The sequence below is a fragment of the Pieris napi genome, chromosome 10 (assembly GCF_905475465.1).
Source record: "Pieris napi chromosome 10, ilPieNapi1.2, whole genome shotgun sequence".
Taxonomy (NCBI): Eukaryota; Metazoa; Arthropoda; class Insecta; order Lepidoptera; family Pieridae; genus Pieris; species Pieris napi.
In genome coordinates, this window is record NC_062243.1 from 11,840,319 (window position 1) to 11,867,096 (window position 26,778).

General features: G+C 34.4%; 1 protein-coding gene across 2 annotated transcripts in view; it reads right to left on the reverse strand.

Moving 5' to 3' along the window:
• Window positions 1–354: 354 nt before the first annotated feature.
• Window positions 355–26,778, reverse strand: part of LOC125053181 — a 59,021-nt gene continuing 32,597 nt past the window's right edge. Inside the window, exons 3-10 of one of the 2 annotated variants that reach the window (XM_047654417.1) lie at window positions 11,323–11,454; window positions 7,838–8,440; window positions 6,475–6,680; window positions 5,912–5,999; window positions 5,290–5,437; window positions 2,699–2,824; window positions 1,865–1,989; window positions 355–899 (exon numbers count right to left, since the gene is read on the reverse strand). In XM_047654417.1, coding sequence (XP_047510373.1) covers window positions 871–899; window positions 1,865–1,989; window positions 2,699–2,824; window positions 5,290–5,437; window positions 5,912–5,999; window positions 6,475–6,680; window positions 7,838–8,440; window positions 11,323–11,454 — 1,457 coding nt within the window. In that variant the 3' untranslated portion in view covers window positions 355–870. Of the gene's footprint in view, window positions 900–1,864; window positions 1,990–2,698; window positions 2,825–5,289; window positions 5,438–5,899; window positions 6,000–6,474; window positions 6,681–7,837; window positions 8,441–11,322; window positions 11,455–26,778 lie in introns of both variants that reach the window. The other variant, XM_047654416.1, reaches the window with a different exon arrangement.

Below are 26,778 nucleotides of genomic sequence, written 5' to 3' on the forward strand. Positions count from 1 at the left end.
GTTTTTATAAACATTAAAGATTGATATTAAACTTAAAAATTAAAATAACATTACCTCGAACCAAAGTTTTTAAAGGTTTCACTTCTACCACGTGTGAATTCCACACATGTTTTTTTTAATATTATTTTTATAAGGGATAAGAAATAAAATTAAGTTTTTCCTTAAAAATGTAAATATAATTTATCACATTCACACAAACACATTATAATACAATAAGTTACATCACCGACACTCTCATTAAACTAAATCTAGAAGACTCTCCTTACAATTAAAAGTGCAGTAAAAATAATTCACAAAGCTACTGGCTGACAAACATCTTAAAATAATAGCCACAGAGTATATCATAAGTAGGTATATATGCATTTAACAGATCAAACAAATTACGAAATATATATATAATTAAAATTTTGAAGGTTTGGAAAGTTGATACTAAAATTCCAATTCATATCCCGAATAATATCATGAACAATTCAAATATGTCAAACTTAATTCAAACAAAATAGTTTGACAGCTTTTGAAACTAAAATGACGTTGACATTCCCGAATACTGGCCTTACGTCATTTGAAAATGGTCTGGCAAAATTTAACTTCCAATTGGACTATGGAAAAGCGTGCTATCGAAACTGACATTAATATTAAACTATCGTAAAGTTTGGTGGACTTAGTCTATGTATTTACAGCTATATAAAAATGAAATGCAAGATATAGAGTATAACTCGTCAGTCTTATGAGCGGGGGTTTATAATCGGTGTACGTGCCTTTATGAACTTTTTATATCAAACAAAAGATTAGGCCATTGCTATTATAAGGAAATAATTTTAGAATATGCAGAAATTTTCGACCGCAATTATCTAATGTGATTTTTCCAGTTCAAGGTGCTTCTGGTGCTGATGGACATCCTGAAATAATTCATTCATTATTTACCACAAATATTAGTGTATCCTATGAAGGGAGAGATTTTAATAATGTAAGTAATTTAACAAAATTCAAGGGTAGCCATATCATAAAAACATTTAAAACGACTTTTGTGAAATTTGACTGTTCCCTAAGTAGGTAATAATTGCGAAAAAAATCATCATAGTTTGTAGAATAATGTAAAGTTTAATTAATACATTGTAAAGACTAAAAATACTATTTTGTGTGTATAAACTTTGTAGATAATTATTTAAAAATATAAAGCTACACGTGAAAATACGGTGAGCTAAATATTGTGTCAGTATTGAAACAGGTGGTTTGTTCAGGCGTTTAATTATATTTGGTATTTGGTTATGTCACAATTTCATAGTTTAAAATCGATACCAAGAGGTTAAGTTTCGAATAACTGTGAAAAGATTTTTATTTAGAGCTTAAACCGATTTAATTTTTTGTTTGAGATTTAGAAGATTTTTAGTGTTTAAAGATTACATTTCCTGAAAATACTGATATGAAACAACATTGCCAATATAACAATTAAAATCTAAGAAACTCGTAAGGCGAGGTTTCTTTATAGAATCAAAAACATATTATATAAAATGAGAAGGACATCTAATTGTAGAATATATTACATACACCAATTTTTTTTATTGTTATTTAAACGTGATCAAATTATTATAAAACAGTATTGTACGAAGCAATACCGGTGTTTTATTAACGAAACGATGAAGCTTGGTTAGAATTTAGATTGCGACTTACGCGATACGGCTTTCATTCAAAATTACATGTTGGAAAACATAGAGGAAAGACGCCGAGCAGCTTGTGCTACGACATCTAGCGACAAGAATACGTAGTTTTTTATTCGCTTAAAGCCACTTAAGTCATGCCGCGTCATGTCTATTATTTCTTACGTATTTTTTAGAGTTGTATTCTTAATATCCTTAACACTTACTGCAGACTGAGCAGGCTATCTCGTCACTGTTATCCCCACAACCATCCCGGCCCGAGCAAGCCACGGCTGTGCTTCGACATCGTCCATTGCCACAGCGGAGCGGGCAGAAGTCTGCTGCGCGCCATCTATCGGACGGAAAGTAGTTTACTAAGTGAATAAGAGAGGGCGCTGTGATCAACGTTAGCTATTAGCATTTACTGAAATGCTGCTCAAGATACAATGAAAGATGGTGTTAAAAATATAATTTTGTACATTTTTGTATGATAGTAATTTATTTTGATTACTTAGTATTATGAATGCTTCTCTGCTTTCAAACCTGTGAAATATTTATGCTTAAAAATTAACCTTACGTGGTTTCAAATATAACTTTTTTTTATTGACCTGAATTTTTTTTTATAGAACAGGGGCAAACTAGCAGAAGGCTCACCTGATGTTAGGTGATACCGCCGTCCATGGACACTCAATGCCAGGAGGCTCGCAAGCGCGTTGCCGGCCTTTTAAGAATTGGTACGCTCTTTTCTTGAAGGACCCTAAGTCGAATTTGTTCGGAAATACTTCAGTGGGCAGCTGGTTCCACATAGTGGTGGTGCGTGGCAAAAACTGCCTTGAAAAACGCTCAGTTGTGGAACGGCGGACGTCGAGATGATACGGGTGGAATTTCGTATTCTGCCTCGACGTCCGATGATGAAACTCAGCTGCAGGCATTAATCCGAACAACTCCTCTGAACACTTTCCATGGTAAATGCGGTAGAATATGCAGAGTGACCCCACATCTCTACGCAACGCCAAAGGATCAAGCTGCTCATAATTAAACTAATATTTAATTTTACATACCTTGATTGTTCATTACATAGATGAGGTGGTTCGTCAGACGCGTCCTTGCAGGAAATGATAGCGTTGCAGAACTCGTACTCAGGGAGACATTCGCCCGAGTTGCAGCGGAATGTGTGACGTGGACAACTGAAAGATAAAATGAAATAATTAAATGCCCAATTAATCTCGCCGGGAATCGAAGCAGGAACTCCGGCTTAACGAAATTTACATTCAAAGTTGTAACTCAGGAATGGAACGCTCAAACGCAACGCATACGAAATGTAATAAAGTTAACGGTGAATTCAACATTCTAATTACACTTTTGAATGTACATACTTTGAATGAAGGAATTAATATTATAAAGTAAGGTTTGTAAACACTTCTGGACCGATGTCAAGAGTTCTTTCAGCATTAGAATCCGCTACATAATTCTAATGCAATTTATGAATCCGTGAGGTTAGCTTTTAGCTTTGTTTTTTTTTGTATTATTTTAGATTAATTATTTTGTTACTTCTATAATGGTTCAGTGTTAGTTGTAGTTTTTTGTTGATTTGGTTATGCACTTTACCCTGAATTACGTTTTTGTTGCAGTGAGTGTCGTACTTTATATGTACATATATTTCCATTCTGCAATAGAATTGTAATAGTATAACATAGGTTAATAAGGTAATATAGGGTAAATATATAATAATTATTATTACCATGTTAAGAAAATTTTAAATACTGTGTGTTGGAAATAAATACGAGTAGAAACAAAAAAAATACAGGGTAAAATAGGTTTGGAAATATTGAACATCCAGCCGCACCGGGACCGGTGGATAATGAGTTTTACTAAAATGTTAGTGAATAATAAATCCGTTTTTGACAAAATTTAAATATGCAAAAATGATAATCCAGTGGCCTACCACTCTAAATGGGTCTGGGCGTCAGATTGCAGGATCATTTTTTATGTCATAGACAATAGTGTAAGATGCGCTCATAGACGGAAAGTCAATCGGTCTTTGAGGATTGGCATATTAAATACAAATAATTTATTTTGAAGAGAATGAAATAAATTGTTCGCTGTGTTTCAAATCTACCTCAAAACACGTTAACTTCGAAAATGAATGCAATATATTTATTTTTGGGACAAAGCAGACTTCTAAACGTGAACAGAATGACCTGACGACTCATTGGTCTAGTGGTTAGTACCCCTGACTGCGAATCCATGGGTCCCGGGTTCGATCCCCGGCTGAGGCGAACATCGATGTGATGAGCATTTGGTGTTGTTCTTAGGTCTTGGCTGTTTAAATATGTATTTATATGTATATCTATCTATAATATGTATGTATATCCGTTGCCTAGTACCCATAACACAAGCTTCACCAGCTTAGCATGGGACTAGGTCAATTGGTGTGAATTGTCATTTAAAAAAAAAAAAAGAATTAATCACAAAATAATGATAGAGCCACGTTGCCATAATAAACATATATTTGTCATCGGCGCGACAGACAGTCCCTTGTGCAGAGGCTGTTACGCAGAGGAATCAGTCAAGGTGGACCTGGAATCTACGAAGCAGTGATCGCTTCGCAAAGCCCAGGAATGTTCTGAGCTTCTAGAAAGAGCTATACGGGCTAAATTAGCCAGGATTTAACGCACAACGGACAAAATGGACGTCTAAATTCGGAAACTGAGTTCACACTACATATGGTATAAAGGATGTGCAAAGCAGGTTAACTGGTAATACCAAGTATTGTATAACATATTGTTGGATGAAGGAATGTGAACGGTGAAACCTGTTCAGTATCTATTACGTTGAAGTAATTACATGCGTGGGAATTGTTTGTTTACACACTTCGTCCATTGTGGGACCACATATGACGAATTGATGTAACGAATTATTGAAGCGACTTCAAAAAAGGAGGCTTACTTGAACGCATTTTTGTACACATTTGTCGATTGATATTAAAAAATTTTGAAGTAACTTTTTCCTTTCGTTTTTTATATAACAAGGGACTTTATGTGGGAATATCCTATGTAAAATTGGTGTATGTACATCATAACGACTGCGCATTTAATAACTGTTGCCAAATTATACCTATAATTACTAAATATACTTGGTCACGTATATTTAGTAATTATAAGTATAATAAAATAAAGAGAAAATGTATGTTTGTGTAATAAATAAATTACACATACATACATTTTTCACTACTAACACCTGAATAAATATTTGAATAATAATAATTTATTTGCCCGAATACGGTGCAAGTTTTTTTTATGTTACAGAAGGCGTTTTACTCACCTGATGGCAAGTGATACCACCGCCCATGGACACTCAATGCCAGAGGGCTCGCGAGTGCGTTGCCGGCCTTGTAAGAATTGGTACGCTCTCTTCTTGAAGGACCCTAAGTCGAATTAGTTCGGAAATACTTCAGTGGACAGCTGGTTCCACTGGTTGTGGTTTGGTGGAACAATAATATACAGTAACATCTATCTAATATAATTTTTTCCTCATTTCCTGCGAGTTACGTGCAAATTTGTCATAGACAATTTGGGGAAGTTTAGAATTGAATATTTAAACTACATCATAAAATTATCTATATATTGTTCCATAAAATCTATAAACATACCCTTTACGCCTAGTCGCTTTGCAATTCCTCTCATCCTCTCCTCCGGGACATTGTGGCGTCCCGTCACACCGTGACGCGCGGGACACGCACGGCGAACCAGGGCCGCCGCAACGGAACGCGTGCATCGGACAGCGTTCGCCCATGCCGTCTTAAAAGTGAACAAATTTCCGTCAAATCTTGATATAAGAAGTGTACACATACATTTCCTGAATATAATATATATGTAATAATGTCTAATAACACTAATTAAGCACAAGTCAACTTAAGAGAGCTGCTTAGGACCGATCAAATAATAATATTTTCTACGCTGGATCTACACTTTAAGTCACGTAAGTCAGGATTGAACTCGAAAGGTTACTTATTCATAAACGTTCAATTATAAGTTTCAACATTACAACACTACAAACTTTCTTTTTTAATAGAACAGAGGGAAAGGTAGCAGTATCATCCCATGGACACTCCCAGGCTCGCAATTGCGTTGCCGGCCTTTTTAAAATTGGTACGCTCTTATCTAGAATCTTCTTTAACTAATAATGAAGTATTAGTAGGTTTTGAAAGTTAGACAAGTAACGAGTAGTGCAAGGGATGTAGTAAGGTGCTAGACAGTTACCTTTACCAGTACCTAAGCATTTCTCGTCGGAGCCATCGGGGCAGTCCTTCCGCCCATCGCACACGAAGTACCAGCTGATGCAGGTGCCAGTGGATCGACACTGAAAAACCATTCTCCATGACATGTACGGTTTTAAAACAAAAATATAATCGATAAATAGGGAGTGGAAGTGGTGTCGTCTGGCTCTACCGTGACGACCGGCCGTGGTGAGAGAGAGGGGGGCTGTATTATAGTGTGTTATTATTGTATTGGTGTAAAACAAAAAACTTGTCGATTAAAAAGAGTGGCGGAGAGTTTATTGCCAGTCCTTCTCTTTCGTTCTACGCAGTTCTGGCAGTAAATGTAAAATTAGAAGCATTTAATGTATATTTCTTTTTTTCACGTTCATAAGTGTACATTGTGTTACGTATAGGAATAAATGATTTTTGACTATTGTATTGTTTGTGAAGAATGGGATTGAGTTGTGTGGATTTAGTTGCTTTTGTTAAGTCATTTTCTGTACATATTCTTTTCTGCTGTAACTTCATCGCGCGAACGTTCAGTCTTTTTTTACAAGAAATATTAATTAATCTTACTTGGAAAGTTCCCGGAAGACAGCCCCTATTTCTAGCAGAACACGCAGCAGTGGAATTAGTACGGTACATGCAGTCACAGCGTTTGTTCACGCACTGTGCGTTAGGATCCACCTTCTGGCATTGGCTATCGATGTAACAAGGCATACCCAAGGACACTGGCCCCAGGTCCAGTTTAGGCACTCCATCTGCCCTTACGCGTTGCTTATCTGAAATGACCGGTTTTATACTTACCTAAATCTTAGGATTTTTGAACGTATATATTTGACTTTGTTGGCATTATTTGACAGTGCTCAAGACGACATTATGACTTGAGATACGAATTAGAATATGGACCTTAATGATGATCAATATGTGAATGTAACCGCAATCCTGTTTAAAATTAAACTCATAACTCTGGCAAAGTACTCTATCAAATACTATAAGTACGAAAACATTGACAGTAAAATTTGACGATGTGGATTATTTCTATACAGTGCCACATACTTTTTTTATGGCTCTGGCACGGTTTGTGCATTAGCCAGCGTTAAGTATAAGATTTTTATTATTCGTGCTTTTTGCCTTAGAAATTCGACCATGTCCTCCATGTACGGTTTAGGCACTCGCCCGGTACCGCACAACCCTCCCAAAGGCCGAGAGCAAATTTAAATTAAATTAAAACTTGCCCTCGAACCGGGAATCGAACCCGGTACCCCTCACCTAGCTGCCACTTAATAAGACCGCTAGGCTATGAGGCCCTTTGCCACATACTTTCTTGGCCGGCGGCTGAAATTGGTTTCGCCATTTTGAAATGTCAGACTGACATTGTTTATTTTCTGTAATTTTTTGGTGCGCAATAAATAATTTTACTATCTAACAACATCTAATATAATCCAACTATAATGTATTTATTTAATTTATGCGAGGAATAAAAATAACATTTAAGGCTTTAATTATCGTAGTGCTAGTTATCTTAAAAGATATTATATTAATAGTACAGGTAACAAAAGCTATCATATCAGTTGTTCCTAAGTTTGTGTTACATTTATTTAAGCCTAGAACTGTATTTTCTAGACATTTATTAAGACGTTTCAATAAATTATTAAGTTGGCCTGCATCAAATTACTACCCTTATAATGGTTATTTTTTGTTTACTGGCAATACTAATCCATGACAGCGACGCTCTTACCGGCCAAGAAAAGTACATGTGGCACTGTAGAAAACTACTCTCCTAAATTGTATCTACAAAGAAAAATAATATATACAACTTTAAGGTGACATATTAAACCTCCTGAAGGATTTTAAATCAGTTCTAGAAAGGACTATGGAATCTTGTCAATGATTCTTTTTGGCCCAAATTGCCTAACAACAATACATTGCAATTTACCTTTGAGTGACGATTTCTTCTGATGCCCTTTCTGTTTTGCATTTTCTTTAGAACCACTCTTTTTGTTAGACTTCTTATCAATCGAAGGTTGTGTAACAACTCTATAAACTGGCTGATCATTTGCATGTAGATTCGCAGTCATTTCATCAACCTTAAGTTCATTAGATTCTCCATCCTTCCTATTGGATACTGGTAGACGTTTCGCTTGTTCCACAAATGGTACTTTCATAACGGCTTGCATCAGCGGGCTATCCTCTTGAGTGCTTAGAACATCATTCTTGCTTGTAAACATTGGTAGCTTACTTGGTTTTACATCTTCGGATGCGATGACTAAACTGGCTTGTCCTGAAGGGTCTTTTAAGCTAGCTGCTTCGTAGTTATTTGAATTGTCACTCGAATCATTGATGTTGTCTTGCTCTGCAACAACCGCCTCTGTAGCATACGCGGTTAGTTTGATTGGAAGACATTTATTTCCGGATTGTTTGAAATACGAATTGCAGGAACATCTTCCGAAGAGATTCGGTATGACGAATTCACAATGGCTATCCTTGTCCCAAAGGCGGCAGTGTTCGTTCATGTAACACACATGGGATGGTGGAGCGGCTGAAATGGAAGTTTATTGTATAATATCTACCATATATTTATTGTTATAGCATTATCATGTCCACTTAGTAATCAAGAACAGTTAGTAGCTTTCATGATTATGAAGCTATAGTTAACAATTTCATGCTCCAATTATGATGTCTTTGCAATCATACAATTTAAATCCAGTAGCCACTTAGGTATGGGAAAGTTTCTAACACATACTAATTAAAAAAATAGCCAATTAACACGAGTACGATGAATACTAGATTTGTGGAAGTAAAAATCAGTTTCTTTCGTCAGCGCAAATAATTATATTAAGTTAACTCATGAGATAACCTTTGTGCACTTTAGACATAACAGTTACAATACCAACAATACTATTGTCATTTGAATTGAAGCTACATGCCCTAACCATCCATAACAATCAGTGAAACATTCCCATAACATGATCACATTACATACGGAAACTGTTCACGGTAAGTGCAGTGTTTTAGAGTACACTTTTTCCCATAGAACCAAGATAAACTTTAATAACATCCGTTTATGGTAATGTGTTTAAGATAATGGCGATTAAGAGAACTCAAGACGGCACGCAGTTAAACAAATCATGCTTCACGGAATGTAGTAATATTGACCTAAATTTCTACCCAACTAGGTATAGAAAATGGGTTAAAATATGCTGAGAGGAGCCGCAGTGGTATTATTGGGTCCCAAATTATCTAAATAAGCCTATAGCATAAGGTTGCTGCATTTGAATAAAAAATACTATCAGAACTATTAAAAAGGCACTTTTGAAACAAAATTTACCCCTTCCAAAAGGTAGTTTCAAATAGAAAAGAATGGACAAGAAACTGCACACTAATTATTGTTTTAAAATAGTTTTCACAATATTTTGTACACATTAGTTTGATAATTACATGTGAAGACCATGTACCTAGAACAAAAACTCTGTACTAAAATAAAATAGGCGCATGGTGTTATAAAAAACAATGCAGCACTTAACTAAATTATTATGTAGATACATGATACATTTGTATTATTTAAATAATGTTCTTGTATTCTGATATTCTACCCTTCAAAACTGTTGATGCCCAATTACGAGGCGTATCTAAACTTTCATCTCAATGTCAAGATTGTTTATTTGCAGTGATATTTCTAATCGTGATTTCGATCAGCGGAGATCAAGACCCCGAGATCGCGAAAACGAAAGCATCTAACAAAAGCGTATCTTAAATTGCGTAAAATATGAGATATTTATTGGATAATCTAAACGGTTATTTTGTTAGTTTACCACACTTTTTGAAGTTATACTTCTTTAGGCGCGTTATGAAAAATTGATGAGAGTGAAATTTTACGATGCGCGCGCACCGTGACACTAAATTAACAGAATGAAGTTGCATACGGGAGATGCTACGGCACTGGACATACTTTAAAAACAACATTCAAATAATAATAAAATTTATGTTACACTTAATGTAAGAGAATAATAATAAATATTTATTTATTTAATTTTTCAAATGTAAACTTTATTGACTATAATGAACACTTTTCCAGTCTTTGATTATTTAATTGTAATTAATTATTTGCATGCAATCAAAAACTATTTTTAATAATGCCAAAGAAGTATAACTTCTTACGCGCGTACATAAGTACACGCACCCTTTTTTTTAAACGAACGTTATATAAGCGAATATGCAGTCAAAACCGTTTACAAAGACATCGTTTTGAACAACATACCGGTTATATTGACCAAATTCAAAGGTCCCGGCTGAATTCTATTGTATTAGGTTCTTAATAACAACGTCGACAATCGATTTTTACGACCAAATATGATTATTCCCTTCGATGTCGTTTTAACAGATTTTGACTGTACTTGTAGATGGGCGCATCATGAATTTGTGGGGCTCTGGGTTATTACGAACAAATCCCCCGTCATAGACGCGATACACAATACACCGATCAAAAACAAGCGACGGGGAATTTTCCATTCCGTTCAATAGACGCGCATCGCACATGGGTTGATTGATCTCAGGGATACCAACCTTATGATTGGATTTTTTTTAATTTCAGATTATTATTTTTAATTCAAAACACCGCCTATTATTTTCAGTGGGAACTACCCTTTGTATCCACGGAGCCTTGGGCTGCAGGCCAAAAAGCCCATAAGCAGATCTGCCCCTGCTTGTAGAGTTCTTTTTAGGTTTGATTAAACCACTAATTTCATAGACAAGACGACGTATATACATATGAAGAAGGCTAATAACCGCCTTCTGCGGCATAAAACAATAACTTCCTTCAAAATATTTCAGTATTGTACCGATTTCTTTGGTTAAAACTATCTTTTGTCTTTTTCCGCCACAGCGTAAAAGCAATTTGATAGGAGGAGATGAAAAATTATTTTATTTAAACGTGTACAATTCAACTGATTTCGTCTTGATGAAAGGGGTTAGTCTAGGCTGGAAATATATATCTAATATATAAAATTCTCGTATCACAATGTTCATTCCCATACTCCTCCGAAACAGCTCGACCGATTCTTATGAATTTTTTTATGCATACTCAGTAAGTATGAGAATCAGAAATAATTTTTCATGCCCCTAAATGTTAAGGGTGGTCCAACCCTGAATTTTATTTTTTAGACAAACCTTTTTGTTTTTATTTTTTTATGATACAGCATACAATAATACATATAACCCTTAATTGTCACACCTCTACGATCAACCCCTATTTTTTATCATAGTAGATAGTTTAATTTTATTTATTAAATTTTATTTTGTTTTTTAATTTTATTGAACTAAAACAATGTTTCCTAGAAATAATAATAATAATAATATACATGGCAAAACAACGTTTGTCGGGTCAGCTAGTATTTGAATATAAATAGCAAATACTATACTCACGTGAGAGGCATGTGTGTTTTCTGAATTGCAAATGACCATCGGTGCAACGGCAGACGCCGTCCAAGCACGCACTGTACGCAACTTTTAACGTACACTGTTCGGAGACCACGCACTCTGAACCGAGGAGGGTTGCTGAAAATAAATTAAATATACAATTAAATGGAAAATATTGTTACTGGACATAATATATGTTCATCAATATATCATTTATTTCAAATTATATTCAAATTTCAAAAATTCAATTTTTTTTATTCAATAACAAGGTACATTTTTAGCAGTTATTGGAGCCCCTGAACTAAGTCTAGGGAGTACATCAGGGTACTCGGCTCTTCCAATGGTATAACGAAATAGTAACTTAACAACAATTAAAACCAAAATACTACATAATAAAGAAAAACAGAAATCTAAGACTACATGGTTGAGATTTAAAAGTTTTCATTTGTACGCACCAGAATGATAATTATATAATTGTCCAACGCGCAAAAGCCGGCAACGCATGCGCGAAATCATTCAATTAGGGAGAATGCGTGAACGGCTCGGAACCTATAACGCGGGCTTGTTGGAACTACCCTAGTGGCTTTAGTGGATATTACTCACCCAAACTCTGAATAGTAGAAATTCTGGAGTGAGTCCCACATACCCCCCTTGCTCCTTTCGTGGGCAAGAGAAAATTGCTTTACACCAGTTATGTAACCTAACAATAGTCATTTGACATATATATATTATTCAATAATTAAAAGCGTAATAAAAATGTAAACAATCATCGCACACTAGAAGCCAATATGAGCCCTTTAGTTTTTACCACACTCATGAATTGTAATTTAACATTCTCGTTTCCGATAATGTCTTATAACATAAGTGTCACTTAGATTCACGAACTCTCTAATTCAAGTTAGTTTTTTGTTAATTCAGCTTCGCAACCACACTACCCCTAATGTTATCTTAGTTTAAGCTCAAGTTTTGAAGCCAGCTGCAAACAAAGTGTTTCATTTAACATTTATCTGATCATATCGAAACAACAGCCGCCACTGAACTTAATTCACCTCAGACAAAAAAGACTAAAAAGTGTATTTGAATAGAAGTAGACGTTTGAATCTCACTTGTAAGAAATAATGTTAAAAAGAATTGAGAGTAGAGAATATCTAGTAATATTTATTCGATAACTACGACATTTATAATATTTTTAATAATTTCATCCCAACAAGTCAATCACATTTACAAATATTTTGACAATTGACATCATTCCCTTATTGAATGCTTCTTATTTATTCGTTATTTAATTACAATAATCAACAGCTTTAGCATGTGCAGCATGATGATGGTTGCAGGCGCTTACTTGTAAATTTAGCGATTTAAAAGTGTGGCGGAGAGTTTACAGCCAGTTCTAGTCCTTTGATTTGAGAACCGGCATTAAATGTAAATTAAGAACCATTTTTTTCTAACATTAAGTTACCTATATGAATAAATTATATTTTGACATACCGTGGTGCAATTAAACTGTACCTCGGCTTTGGCTAATTGAATGACAGCTTTGATGTTATCAACTTTTAATGCACTAGAACCGTTATGATACAGTAAAGTGAGTAAAAAGTGTTATGGGAACGCACAATAGAATAAAACATGTCGTGTGCAGTTATTTATAAAAATATTCCTGCGTTAGTCTGACTTTCACGTACTAAGTGTTGCCTAGGTCAATTACGAATCCTCAAAATTTGAGTGACGGGGTCGTGATCCGTGACCTGATGTTAGCAAGTTCAATATTTGCCGGCTATAATTTGCGGTTCTTCATGGCTTGTCACGCAATTATGTCTATTTGACGGAGGTTTTTCGATACCTGACGAAATCAACTCGATCTTGTTCGATAGCAATTTAATACGATTGGCGGAAAAATAATTGTTTTTAATATTTTCTGATATACTAGCTGGCCTGGCGAACATCGTACCGCCTAACAGTCTATTCTTTATTTTTTTTTAAATACTTACTCTGCTATTCGGGACACCGGTCTAGCTAGTAAGATAAAAAAAGAAAGTGATAAGACAACAAATATATTATGTTAAAAATAAAAATTTACCTTCCCGGAACCACTCCACTAACACTTGAACTCTATGATATGGTATTAAAGTTCAAATTGACTATTGATTGAAGTATTATTACGAATATTTTGTATGGGAATATAGAAAAGTTGTTTTTAGACTTTTTCACTCATTTTTTTTTAAATTTTTCTCTCCGTAAGAACCATCCTCGTACTTAAAGGAATATTATTAAAAAAAAATCTGACAAATCGGTCAAGCCGTTTTCATGTTATGTCGTGACAACGGAAAACGGGTTTCATTTTTATATATGTATATAGATTACCTACTTGCGTTTAAAACGAAATTCAGGTCATATTGTATGTACTTTTTTAGTAATTTTTTTTAATAAATCTGAATATGACCTTCTTTCATAAGCATAAATAAAGAAGCTTTATTTAAAAAGGCATCGTAAATTTTAAACTCAATTAAAAGTGTGGCGGAGAGTGTCCTACCAGCTCTTGCTCGCTTTACCCCTGATTTGGTAAATGATAATAAAAATTAAATAATTAATGAAAAATTACGAAATATAGTAACAATTCGAAATATTTATAGTAGAAATAAAGAAACTCATTTATCAATCCTCGACCACGGAAGCTGGAGTTAGCTTTATCAGAGGAATTCTCTCAATAGAGGAGGTTTCTCTTCAATCGCCAGCTGATGTTTGAGCGTCGTGGTCAGCAAGAAAGCATCTGGTACGGACTATCTGTTACCACAGGGTCTGAACAGCGGCTTTCTAATAACAGTGTAAAGATTTGAGGACGATGAGTCTTTCACTTGATCGGTGCATCTGGTTGGTGATTGGCCACGTGATCTTTTGCTTTCTGTGTTACCAACAACCAATCAGTTTCTCCAAGTTCTCATCGCATTGTATGGTCGACATAAGATATGGTAGACAGGCGAATCCGTATGCAGCTTCGCAGTCCACAGTATTCTCAGCATTCGCCGCCAGCGCCACATCTCAAAGGATCCGTTGCCTTTCTCCCGCCAAGATAGTCCACGATTCTACTTCATACAGGAAGATAGAATACTAGAGCCCGTTCTAATCTTATTTTGGTTAAACGTATTCTATGTAGACATAAAAAAACTGTTTTTGAAGTCAACATAAATATAGTACGGGAAAATTGCAGTAAATTAACTAGTACATATCAGTCACGATGAACAATTTAATCTAGATCGTGATGTGAAACTATGCGTTATGAGGTTTTTACATGTAAAATGTAAGTAGGTGAAAAAACTTTTACTGTAAATATTTTTGGTAATAAATATGTTGACAAGATCAAGCACTTTTTACACTATACAATAATGATTACGCAAATTGAGCCTTATTTCTTCATAAAGTTAAACTGGTGTATCAGCACAGGTTAAAACAATGCTCCTGATAAATTAGCCTTATTTTTTATGAATGAAAAGAAGAAATGAGATTCCTATTACAAGAATACTGATATTTATAACAAAATAAAATTTACCACTTTAAAATGCTTAAAATTAATAAGAGAAGGGTATTCTTTAAGTTCACATAATGACATAGTTATCTAAATATTTTCGTACGACTGGACTTTTCTTTAATATTTTTGAAATAGCCTATTTACTAAGGGATAATGTAGCAACTTGACAAGTAGACTGGCCGGTGGTTTCTCTCCAGCAGCCTGGAACCGCAGGTCTTGATTGAGCTCAATGTCGGATGAAAACCCAGGTCCCTTGAATGTCTTGGTAAACCCCGAGGGCCCATCTTAAATGTGAGCGCTGAGATGTTTTAAGTGGGTCGCTTAAAATATCGCGCTCCCTTGGAATAGCAGAGGGCTTTAAATGTAGACCCAGCCCCGCAGTACCCGCGTCACGCTCGACTACTGTGGTGCGAGCCTGCGTAAGCGCATTTTTACCTCGTGAAAAAATCCATTCTATGGGTATTTGAATAGTATTCGATACAAACAGACAAAATTACAAATCTTTCCTCTTTATATTAGTGCACCTACACCTACAATCTACAAATGACGTCATACCCTGATTTGCGCTAACAAAGTTATTCCGACCGGTAGACATATACGACCTTAGCCTCTGAGGCATTCGGGCCAGTCAGTCGCTGGTCCTCCGTTAGTTCGGAGGAAGAGTTCACATTCTTCCTCTACATTTATTCTACGTTATTTTCTATGTAGTATAGGAATAAAATAACATATTATTATTTTAAATAGAATAATGTATGACCCAAAAATGTAATTTATTCTAAAAATATTTGAACGTTCCGTGATACAAGGGCGCTAGACACGTGCGTTGAATAGCAATTGTTTAGTTTCAAATTCATAGTACGTACGTAACTGTAATATTACTATTCATTTCCTATATTTTAAATAACTTGAACTATTCGTGGTAGTAACGATTTCTGGCCAAAAATTATTTATTTATTTATAAGTACTAAAACAACGTGTATGCATAAAATTATACAAGAAGATATTATGACATTACAAATTTTACAAATATACACATACATTTTATTAGAACATAAGCAGGGGAAGAATTAAACAAGCAATCACAAAATAAAACACAAATAATAACTAAAACTAAATATAAACTTAAGCCTCGTAAGAGATAAACAAAGTTACGGTAAGTTGGAAGATTGTTGTAAAATATGTATATCAATATTTTGATCAATGTTAGTAATTAAGTTGTAAGAGCGAGATAGCCTATTCACTGGACCAATAAAAGTAGCAGGTGTATTAGCGTATAAATAACCAAAGGGCAGATGAGACCTATAGATCTTCTATTTTTGGTTTTAGACTTTAGACTTTGCAGTTTGATAAGGACCAAAATACTTATAAAGTCTACGGTATGTGTATTTTTCTAGGACACAGCCACGAATCTCACTTCGCGGCCCTTCCGCTACAAAGCCAGTTGGCACGACAGCAGTTTGTCTTTCTAACACAATAAGACGTATTCGAACCAGTAGTTTCTGATATCATCAAAACAAACCGACTCTTTAAATTGAAAATATATGAAATTCTATTACAACAAATTTATCAAGTTAATCGTTCCGGAAATCGTATAGGTACAAAAACGTTAATTAACTAAGACAGGAGTACATGTTGATGGTAATGATAAACTAATCCGTTTAAAGCCGACAAAAACATGCTGTGAGTTAATCAACTGGACATAATCTAAGTGAATTGATAATCTAATAGAAAAAGTTTTGATGATAACGATCATAACTGATTTACATTTTATGCTTTCAATGTTCATTTATTTATAAGTAATCTTACAGCTAACATACATATAATGAACAAAACACTTAGACAATATATAAAACAGTTTACATAGATAAAGCATATATATGAAACAGAAAACTTCAGCAAGTAATACACAAAAACACAAAAAAATTAAAGAAACTGAAATTTAACATTAATTAATACGTCTACATTAAAAAAAACACAAACGACAAACAATACGTAATATTTCAAAGATTGTTAATGCTAAACGAAGGAAAATATCAATATCCTCATATTAAGTTAGATGCAACCCGAAACATTAGTGAATTCGAATTCGTACGAAGCACATGGAACAATAATTGTAAGTATCTTGTCGCATACGGGGGTGGCATTCTTAGTGAAATTAACGACGGCAAATAGTTTCAATGTATGTTCCACCGATTTATTTCATTTTAATATATAAATACCCGGTAAACAAGGCTGCGTTGGTGGGTTGGAGTTGTCAAGGAAACAATAGTTCAAAGATGGACGCAAGAAGCTCGAAATAAATTACTATGGCAAAATAAGCTTAAGGAGGCTTACCCACGAGGGGCTGTATAGTCATTGATGATGATGATGATATAAATACATGGTTGATATATATGAAACATAATATTTACATACGAAAAAACTAATATTATAGACGCTATTACTGTACTGCAAAAAATTTATTAAGACATACAATTCGACGCAATGTCAATTGGACAATGTTGTATTTTAATATGTACATGGTTGATAGATAAAAAACGCAATACTTACATAAGAAAAAGCTAATATTATAGATGCTATTGCAAACTGAAAAAAAATTCAGAAATGGGGAGGCCTTACTCCAATTGGACGAAGAAAATAACAGTTTGGCTTCCACCCAGAAAAAGAGAGGTCAATGGAGAGATCCGAAGAATTTTAAAGATTGGAATTTTGGATATACTTGGCGTAGGATAGAGAAAAATGGAGTGGTATGTAGGAGACCTTTAGTCGTTGCCGTTATTTTATATTACTTAATTTTTTAAGATTACATTTTGATTTAAAAAATTTGGTATAAATTTGTAAGTTAGGTGTAAACAGGCTTAATTTTATTTTCTTTATTTATAAAATTTAGCAGTGTTGGCCTAGTCGCTTCAGCGTGCGACTCCCATACCTGAGGTCGTAGGTTCGATCCCCGGCAGTGAACCAATGGACTTTCTATGTGCGCATTTAACATTCGCTCGAACGGTGAAGGAAAACATCGTGAGGAAACCGACATGTCTTAGACCCAAAACGACGGCATGTGTCAGGCACTGGAGACTGATCACCTACTTGCCTATATGATTGAAAAATTATCATGAAACAGATTCAGAAATCTGAGGCCCACACCTAAAAGAGGTTGTAGCGCCACTGATTTATTTTTATTTTCCTTATTTATATAAATACATTAGAGCTTATTTCAATATTTATCCATCAGTAAAATCCATCATAGAGAAACCTCAAATAAATCATAACAATAGAAGACACGTCTTTCATATCAGACAAAAGAGATAACTTTTCTATAAAAAATGTGAACGCTATTGGGCGTTATGTGTAATACTTAAGACGCCAACTTGTCGCAACCAAAACAAATGAAGTAAAGAAAAAATTACCCAATAAATATAATTTGTTTTGCGACAATAAAAAAAATCTTTGACAAAATTTAAAAAAAATTCGCACAATTTTAGAGTACATAAAATCAATATAATTTAATCCAAAATTGAGATTTCCGTATCTAGAACGGGTTAACACCCGTGAAATAATTCGACTTTTGCGATACTTTGATTTTATCTTTAGCCCAAATTCGTGTCACAGTGACCGCTATTCGATAACTCGAATGCAATTACGTTCACAATTAAATAAGTTTTTACGCCACGAAGTATTTGGTGTAAAAAATTACATTAAGATTCTTATATGAAACGCACGTGCCAAGGTGGCGTGATAATAAGTTATGCAAATTCTTTGTGAGCTTTTATTTTAATAGCTTTTGAACCAAATTTATTTGTATTATTGAAATATTATGAAAGTTACAATTTAATAGTACACATATTATGTATATACTTAATCATGTATAAAAAATATCACAAACACACAAAGAATCTAACAAAATTGCTTTCAAGAAGTAGCAATAACTAAGAATAAGTCTACACGTACCTAGTCGTTTTAAAAAATAACACAAGCTCACAAAGAATCTAAAAAAATTGCATTCAAGAAGTAGCAATAACTATGAATTAGTACACACATAGTCATGTATTAAAAATAACACAAACACAAAAGAAAGCATTTTTAGTTATTTTTTTATTTTATTTTGTGGTTGCTTGTTTAATTTATTCCCTTGCTGCTTTGCTTATGTTCTAAATTCTAATATAATTGATGTGTATGTGTGTACAATTTGTGATGTCATATTTTCGTTTATGTTATGCATACACGTTGTTTTGGAACTTATAAATAAATCTAACAAAATTGCATTCAAGACTCAATTAGTATCACAGGTAGAGTAAGGCTCAGTTATATTCTACTTCAGAAAAACCTATATATACCTGTATAGGGTTCTAGTTTCATTCAAGCTGAAATCAAAAACTGACAACATAATTATAACAATAAAAATTCTACACTTACACCTTGAAAGAATTTATTGCAATTTAATTCGAGACGACAAGATCAATTTATTTGATAAGACTGGCAGCGGTGGTGATACTTTATTATTTAACTAGCTGGTTGGGAGGTTTTTTACTGCTTTGGAATGTAAATACTATTTAACAGGTGGTTAAATTATCTGTTACCTTTTTGTTATAAATAAATAAAGAAGCTACGGTGATGTAAGTACGGTGGTGGTACACTAAGAGTTTTGTAGATAATCTCTATTACAAAAAACATTTAAAAACTTTATTGTTATACGTTACGTAAGCCATTGAATATACTTTCGCTATGTTTTTAAACTGATTATTGTTCATCCAGAAGGACCATTGCTCAGATTTAACTTGAACATTGACATACTGTTGACACGGCGGCTTATTACTTATTACTCACAAGAATAATATTATATATGTGTGAATATGTGTAAGTAGTATTTAAAATGTTTTATAACAATCAGATTTTGAATATTGCTCTGTCTTATTCATTTCTCGCGTCCTCTCGAAGAGGCGAAGACTACTTCAAGCCCTTAATTATCGTGTTGAGCCTGCCCGATAGCTTTGAGATAATCCCACCACCTTGAACCTTTGATCCTACCCGTAGGGCTCTGACTGTTTAGGTCTCTTGGTGCAGAAATCCCATTCTTATTTATATATTTATACATTCACTATTTATGTGTTAGGGTACGTCTGTAGGGCTCGGGTTGTTAGGTTCTTACATCGCACCCTCTCATATATTTAGTTATCAGCTTGGTTATGACCAAGCTGATAACTAAATATGATATTGATACACAACATATACTATACAGATACTTCTGACATTTAATACATATATGTTTAACCACACATTTCATAGTCCACTGACTGGCAAGCTATTATAAAACGATATTATTTTGAATCCTATTCCTATATTAAAATCGCGATACTGGTTGACAAAAATATTTAATTATTCATTAACATGACATATTATAAATGCTAACGTCTAGCTTACGTCAAGAGGTACTTGCTGAGAGGTGTGTATTTTTAAGTATCGTTTAAGTTAAAAAGAATCGAAGTTAATTTTAAAATAAGCCTCTTCAAAATACAAATTAATTTCGCTTTGATCTTGTTCTCAATTGAGCAAATCAATATTTGATGGAATTTATAATCGGTCTCGATAAAACAATTCCGGTTTTTCAATTAACTATTAGTTTTGATTATTTTTACTGTTCCCATATTGAAGTCATTCGTATAGTTTATACATATCAAAAACGATGAACTTGTAAATTACGGGTACTTGTACTCGTAATAACGGAGAAAAATTAAGTCGTATTATTTTTCCGTAAATAAGAGTATAGAGTTTGTTAAGAAAACTGTTGACAATACAGCTGTTAATCAGTCGATACGTTACAGAATGTTCTAACATTTTAATTTAATCAAATTTAACGCGTATTTACATAAAAATATATGTCGATCTTGGGGGCGACCAATTCTTAATTGATACTATATCAGTGTATATATATATATTAAATATATCCAAATTGGTCACTACTACGTTATAAACACGTACACGTGCGCTAAACGACTGCGTGCGACTCTCCTCCCTGAGGTCGCAGGTTCGATTCCTGCCGGTGTACCAATGGACTTTCTGTCTATCTGTTTTAACATTCGCTCGAACGGTGAAGGAAAACATCGTCAGGAAACCGGCTTTAGACCCAAAAAGTCGACGGCACAGGAGGCTGAACACCTACTTGCCTATTCGATTGACAAATGATCATAAAACAGATACATCAATCTGAGGCCCAGACCTTTAAAATAATGTAGACCTACTGGTATGATATAGGTATCAAAGTTGTGTCTTATAACAATCTTTTATGATTTTGAGGCAATTTTACATAGATGTTTCTTTGAAAATTAAACATCAATGTAAAATAGTAACAGATAACGTATGGCAACATTTTACTGGCGCGTCGATTTACTGGTAAATTGTTTAACGTGAAGTTAAACGCACGCATGGCCACTGAATGAGGATTTATTGATATTGTACTTGGTTAAATTGTAGCGGAAATGCTCTAGCGTGCCCGCTGCTTTATCATTGAACATGTTTACGACATCTTTATCGAATTACGAGTAGTGTTGCCCAAAATCGGTCTTGGTCTTGCAGTCTTGGTCTTGTTCTTGCGTTTTTGCAAGACCAAGACCAATACCAAGACCGCCTTATTATAGCAAGACCAATACCAAGACTGAACCCTGCAAGACTTGAGCAAGACAATACTTAAGCCTGCAAGACTCTTGCGTCTTGCAGTTAAGACAAACTGAGATTTGGGCGTTATTAAGTAGGTATTTGGTTTCAATCCCGATTTTGAGAAACGTTCCCCAGTATCAAAACCGTAGGTATCACATATCCTAACACTAAACTAAGGGCTGCAGTTGGCAACGTGCCGCTCGTCTGAAAGCACCCTGAAACGTATTGTATTGATTAGGTAGGTAAGTACTTATTATATTTCAACAATTTATTAAGTAGGTAGCGTGTTAATACTCACAAATCTGTTCCCTAATAACTTTCTAGCAAAGTTCATATCTTGTAGGTATCTACCTATAATAATATGTTATGCTTGTTTATGTCCAGATGTGCAGATCTAACGTTAGTACCTACTCGTAGGTCGGTATGTGCTTAAAATTATAGTTAACAAAATTATATAAACATCATGTAGGTGTGAAACTTATGTTTCAAAGTTTATATTATTCTTCTATTTAGCAAAATTTAAAACTAACAGCGAGTCGAGTTACGAGTAGGTCTAGTAACAGTTTCTACGGCAGCCAATACTATGGTACAGACGCCAGCACATCAAGCTACTACAATCTATCAAATTTCTTCAACAGATTTTCAAGTTTATCGCTAAAGAATTAAGGTTCAAAGTTGATTGGGGAAATGTGACGTTCTGCGAATAAACTGTTGGTCGGTCGGTGTATTAAATACCTACTTATTTGATAATTTACCGACAAAGACGCGGTTTGCAACAAGTGTAACACAGCATTTGACACTGAGCGCCGCATTCGCCGACAAAGAGTACGGACAGAGGCACACAAATTTTTACCTATTTCTGTAGGGTTGGTATAGGAGTATAAAATTAAATGACCTTGAAGATGTCCCAGCAGTAGGTAGGTATAAATTGAATGCTCTGAGTTTTTTTTATTTAAATACATTCTCACACTGGCTTGAATTCGAACACTACAGCGTTAAAAGCTGTCGGGCGAGATGATAATTAATAACTAAGTAGGTATTGCATCTATTGAATTGCGAATATTTTGATTTCGAAATAATCATTGTTAATATCGGTAAATGATAGATAGTGAGTGATACCTAGGTACTAAAATGTGAGCAGCAAGATTGAAAAGTGTATATGCCATGTCAGTGCTTTCAATAAGTTTATTTTAAAAAAGCTCTCTAGTAAGATTTAGAGTTTACCATTCAATTACACACAAAAATTATGAAAAAGATATTTAGACTGAGTACTTAGGGTCGATTCGACCAAACAAGAGTAAATCTTAATCTTAGAATAAATCGTCAGTTAATCGAGAGTAAATAAATTTTACGTTTTACCAACTACAAATTCTAAGAATAGTGGGCTTATTCGGGAATTGTAACTATACCGCCGTTTCGCACGGAATAACAGCTATTCCTAGAATAATTTAATGGCGTCAGTCAGTCCAATCAGCTGATTTCTATCATTTCACAAATATGTGTTCTGTGTTTTAATTTCAAGTCAACGTAACGCACTAAATTAATAGTCTGGCATTGTATAATGAAACGTTTAAACAATTTATTATTTATTTATTTATTTTTAGATTTTTTATTTTCTATAATATTAGAATGAAATTCAACTGGGCTCAAGAGAAGTTCCTTTTTAGACGAAAGCCTCAAACAAACAAGAAATAAAAACTTTTTGTTGTCGTTTGACACCTGTTAAAAGCTACTTTTTCACACTATAATACGGCAAAATCGAGTTGACATGATGTATGCTCTTACACTGTCCCGTTGTAGAACAACATTTATTTGCCGAGTTTTATTTTCGTTCACCATTTTCTTGCTATTCGCGTATTGTTATTCCTAGCGCAATTATACTATCGATTACGTGGACAAACGACTATGGATTTACTCGAGATTAAAATCATGGAATAGATTATTCTTGGTATAGTTACTCGTGTATAAATTGAAGTTTGGTCGAATCGACCCTTAGGAAATTAGTAGGAAAAATATTCTATCGTGGATACCTAGTTATTGAAAAGTGGATAAACGTTGTGTTTACTTAATTTTATTTTTCTGTGCTAATGCCAACATTGACAACCCCACCAAAATAGGTAAAAATTTAGTCCGCTTCTAGACTTTGTGTTGCCGCCGTCGCTTTCATGTCAAAGGTCGCCGCCACTGCCCATGTTCTAATGAATAAAATAAGTTTCCGGGTGCTCAGAACGGACGCAAATAGATTATGTTGTCCTCGCAAGGAAGAATGTAGTCGTAAGGATAGGTAGATTTTATAAAAATTGTTGTAAGTAATAAAAATATACCTAGTTTATATTATTACTAGCTGGCCTGGCGAACATCGTACCGCCTAACAGTCGATTCTTTATATTTATACTTATTCTGCTATTCGGGACACCGGTCTAGCTAGTAAGATAAAAAAAGAAAATTGATAAGACAACAAATACATTATGTCAAAAAATAAAAATTTACCTTCCCGGAACCCCTCCACTAACACTTGAACTTTATGCTATGGTATTAAAGTTCAAATTCACTTTTAAGTATTATTACGAATATTTTGTATGGGAATATAGAAAAGTGTTGTTTTTAGACTGATTCACTCAATTTTATTTTAATTTTTCTCCGTAAGAACCATCTTCGTACTTCAAGGTATATTATTAAAAAAAATCAGACAAATCGGTCAAACCGTTTTCATGTTATGTCGTGACAACGGAAAATGGGTTTCATTTTTATATATATAGATTACCTATTATACCTTTTTAAAGGACATTGCACTGCAAAATTGGAAGTGGGTGATTTTAACAAACTTGAAACGTGCATTACGCATTTTGTTTTAAAATCATCGAGAATTGCAGTGTCGGTTTATCAACTTCTATCGTACCTACTCTAGTAGCGACTATTGTCTTCAGCGATGATTTACTAAATAAATAAAAATAATCGTCGTGTAGGTACGACGATTATTTTTCTAAGGAATACAATTTTGTTGTAGTAGGTACCTACATCGTTTCTTACTTACACATACTTTAACGACAGTACCTACGTAGCAAAGCGCGCCAGTCACGAGTACGACAAATTGCCTAAAAAATGTACCTACGCACACTGTAATGAAATCTGCTAATCTCAACACAATGCCTGTAGCCTGCCTGCTATTATTAGTTGATGAACATTGTACATTAGTGAATGTTCCAGGATAGCCCGCAAGCCCCCACAAATAGCAATAGGCAAATAGGTATTTGCAAGTCTTGCGAGACTTGCAAGACTCTTGCTGCAAGATCAAGACCAAGACCAAGACTGAGAGCGCAATACCAATACCAAGACCGAGACCAGGTGTATTGACGCAAGACAATACCAAGACTGGCCTAAGTCTCGTCTTGGTCTTGCATTTGGGCAACACTAATTACGAGAAAGTGTAAAATTGCCTCAGATTATTCTCTTTTTAGCGCTTTTTAGGGATTTTTATAGAATTGGAACTGTTTAAAAATAGTTTATCTATTAACGTATTTTTTTAACTAACGTTTTAATGAAAGTAATAGATATTGTAGTTTTATTCCTTACTAGAGATGCCTGGAAGAGATCGCATGTTTGTGATAGGGCCGCCCGTTGAATCGTTACAACATGTTTATTTGTAATGTAAAGAAACAAGTTTTCTTGTTTATTTTTAAAATGTTGAACAACAGTAACTTTTTATATACGACTTAAGTACGGTCTCTAAGTCAAGAAAGTATCACTTAGTTCATTCAGTGAGTTAAATATGTATGGGCTAAGCTATGAGGTTCTATTCCCAGAGAAACAAGCTTCGAAGGCACGGAGATAAATGTTTTAAAAAAGTTCAAATCCGCGGAGAAAGCTCGTAAACACCAGGATCTAATTCACACAGAAACTCAAGCGTCAAGAACCTTTTAAGAATTGGACGAAGAAAGCGAGACGCGTGGGATTGTTTTCACAAAACAATTTATTTTATTACACTTTGCCCATATTCCACCATCAAAACGTTACTAATAGTTTATAACTGTATATTTTATTGGTTTAAATTATTTTTAATCTATTGTTTTGCGATATAAGGATTGAAGTTAAAGTCTATTGGGCTAAACGAATTACTTTTAAAGTCCTACTTAATCTTGCTGTAGATATTCAGAAAGGATACGGGAAAATATTCCCTGTATGTGTTCGGTTCCTAGGTCAACGGGATGTTTTAAATAATTGAGAATATTATTTGCTCCTAATATATTTATTGATGAAGAGAGTGCCTGCGTCTGGCTATACTGTCGGGGGGTAACTCCGACTATTTAGGTAGGTAATCACCACGCTTATAAAACTACTAGTAGACTCGGCCAAGCGTTGCTGCTATATAGATAGATTTTTGTTATATTACATAGTAGTAAACTATTTAAGAGAAACGGCAGGAGAACATCAATCCACCATGCTTTTTTGGTGGTTATGCCATTAAATTGTAGCTTATGTGAAACGTTGGTATTTATTTTGATAAGGATCAATACCTAGGTACGAATAAAGAGCCTTTTCTAGCGGTGGTATTTTAATAAAAAAATAATAATAAAAGGACGCTTATTGTAACGTAACTAGAAAAGATAGAGACATGCTGTCGCGACATTTTTTATAGATTTTTTTATAGTCCTGAAAAATTTTAATACATCATTTTGATCTATCATTAATAGTTTTCGCAGCGCACGCGATTGAAGGAAGTTGTTTTGTTTATTTTTTTACACCTTGGGTTAGATTATTCAAGTTTTAGTAAGCAAGTTAGTTTTTTTAAATGAAACATAGCCTATGTCACTCAGGAATAGTGTAGCTTGCCAACGGTGAAAGAATTTTTGAAATCGGTCCAGTCGTTTCGGAGCCTATTCATTTCAAACAAACAAAAAATCTAATCTTTCCTCTTTATAATATTAGTATAGATAAAAGTCGTATACAACCTTGGGTCGTACAGCAGTAATAATAACTCTGTGGCTCTTGAATAAGGTATTTTTATCTGTTATAGAAATAAAAAAAACATTGGGAGTGAGATTTGAACGCCCGATCTCTGGGCCGCTCTTGGCCAACATGGTGCAATACTCCGAGAGACTCTTCAGAGAGCTATTCTTTTTTAATTCTAAGTCTATCTGCACATTTGTATCTCACTTGTGCGGTGAACAATAACACCATGAGGACGCAAATCGCGCTGGCATTGGCCTTGGCTATTGGGTACTTGCCTATTAAGAAATTATAAAGATACAGAAATCTGAGGGCAAGGGTTAAGGCGACACTGATTTTAT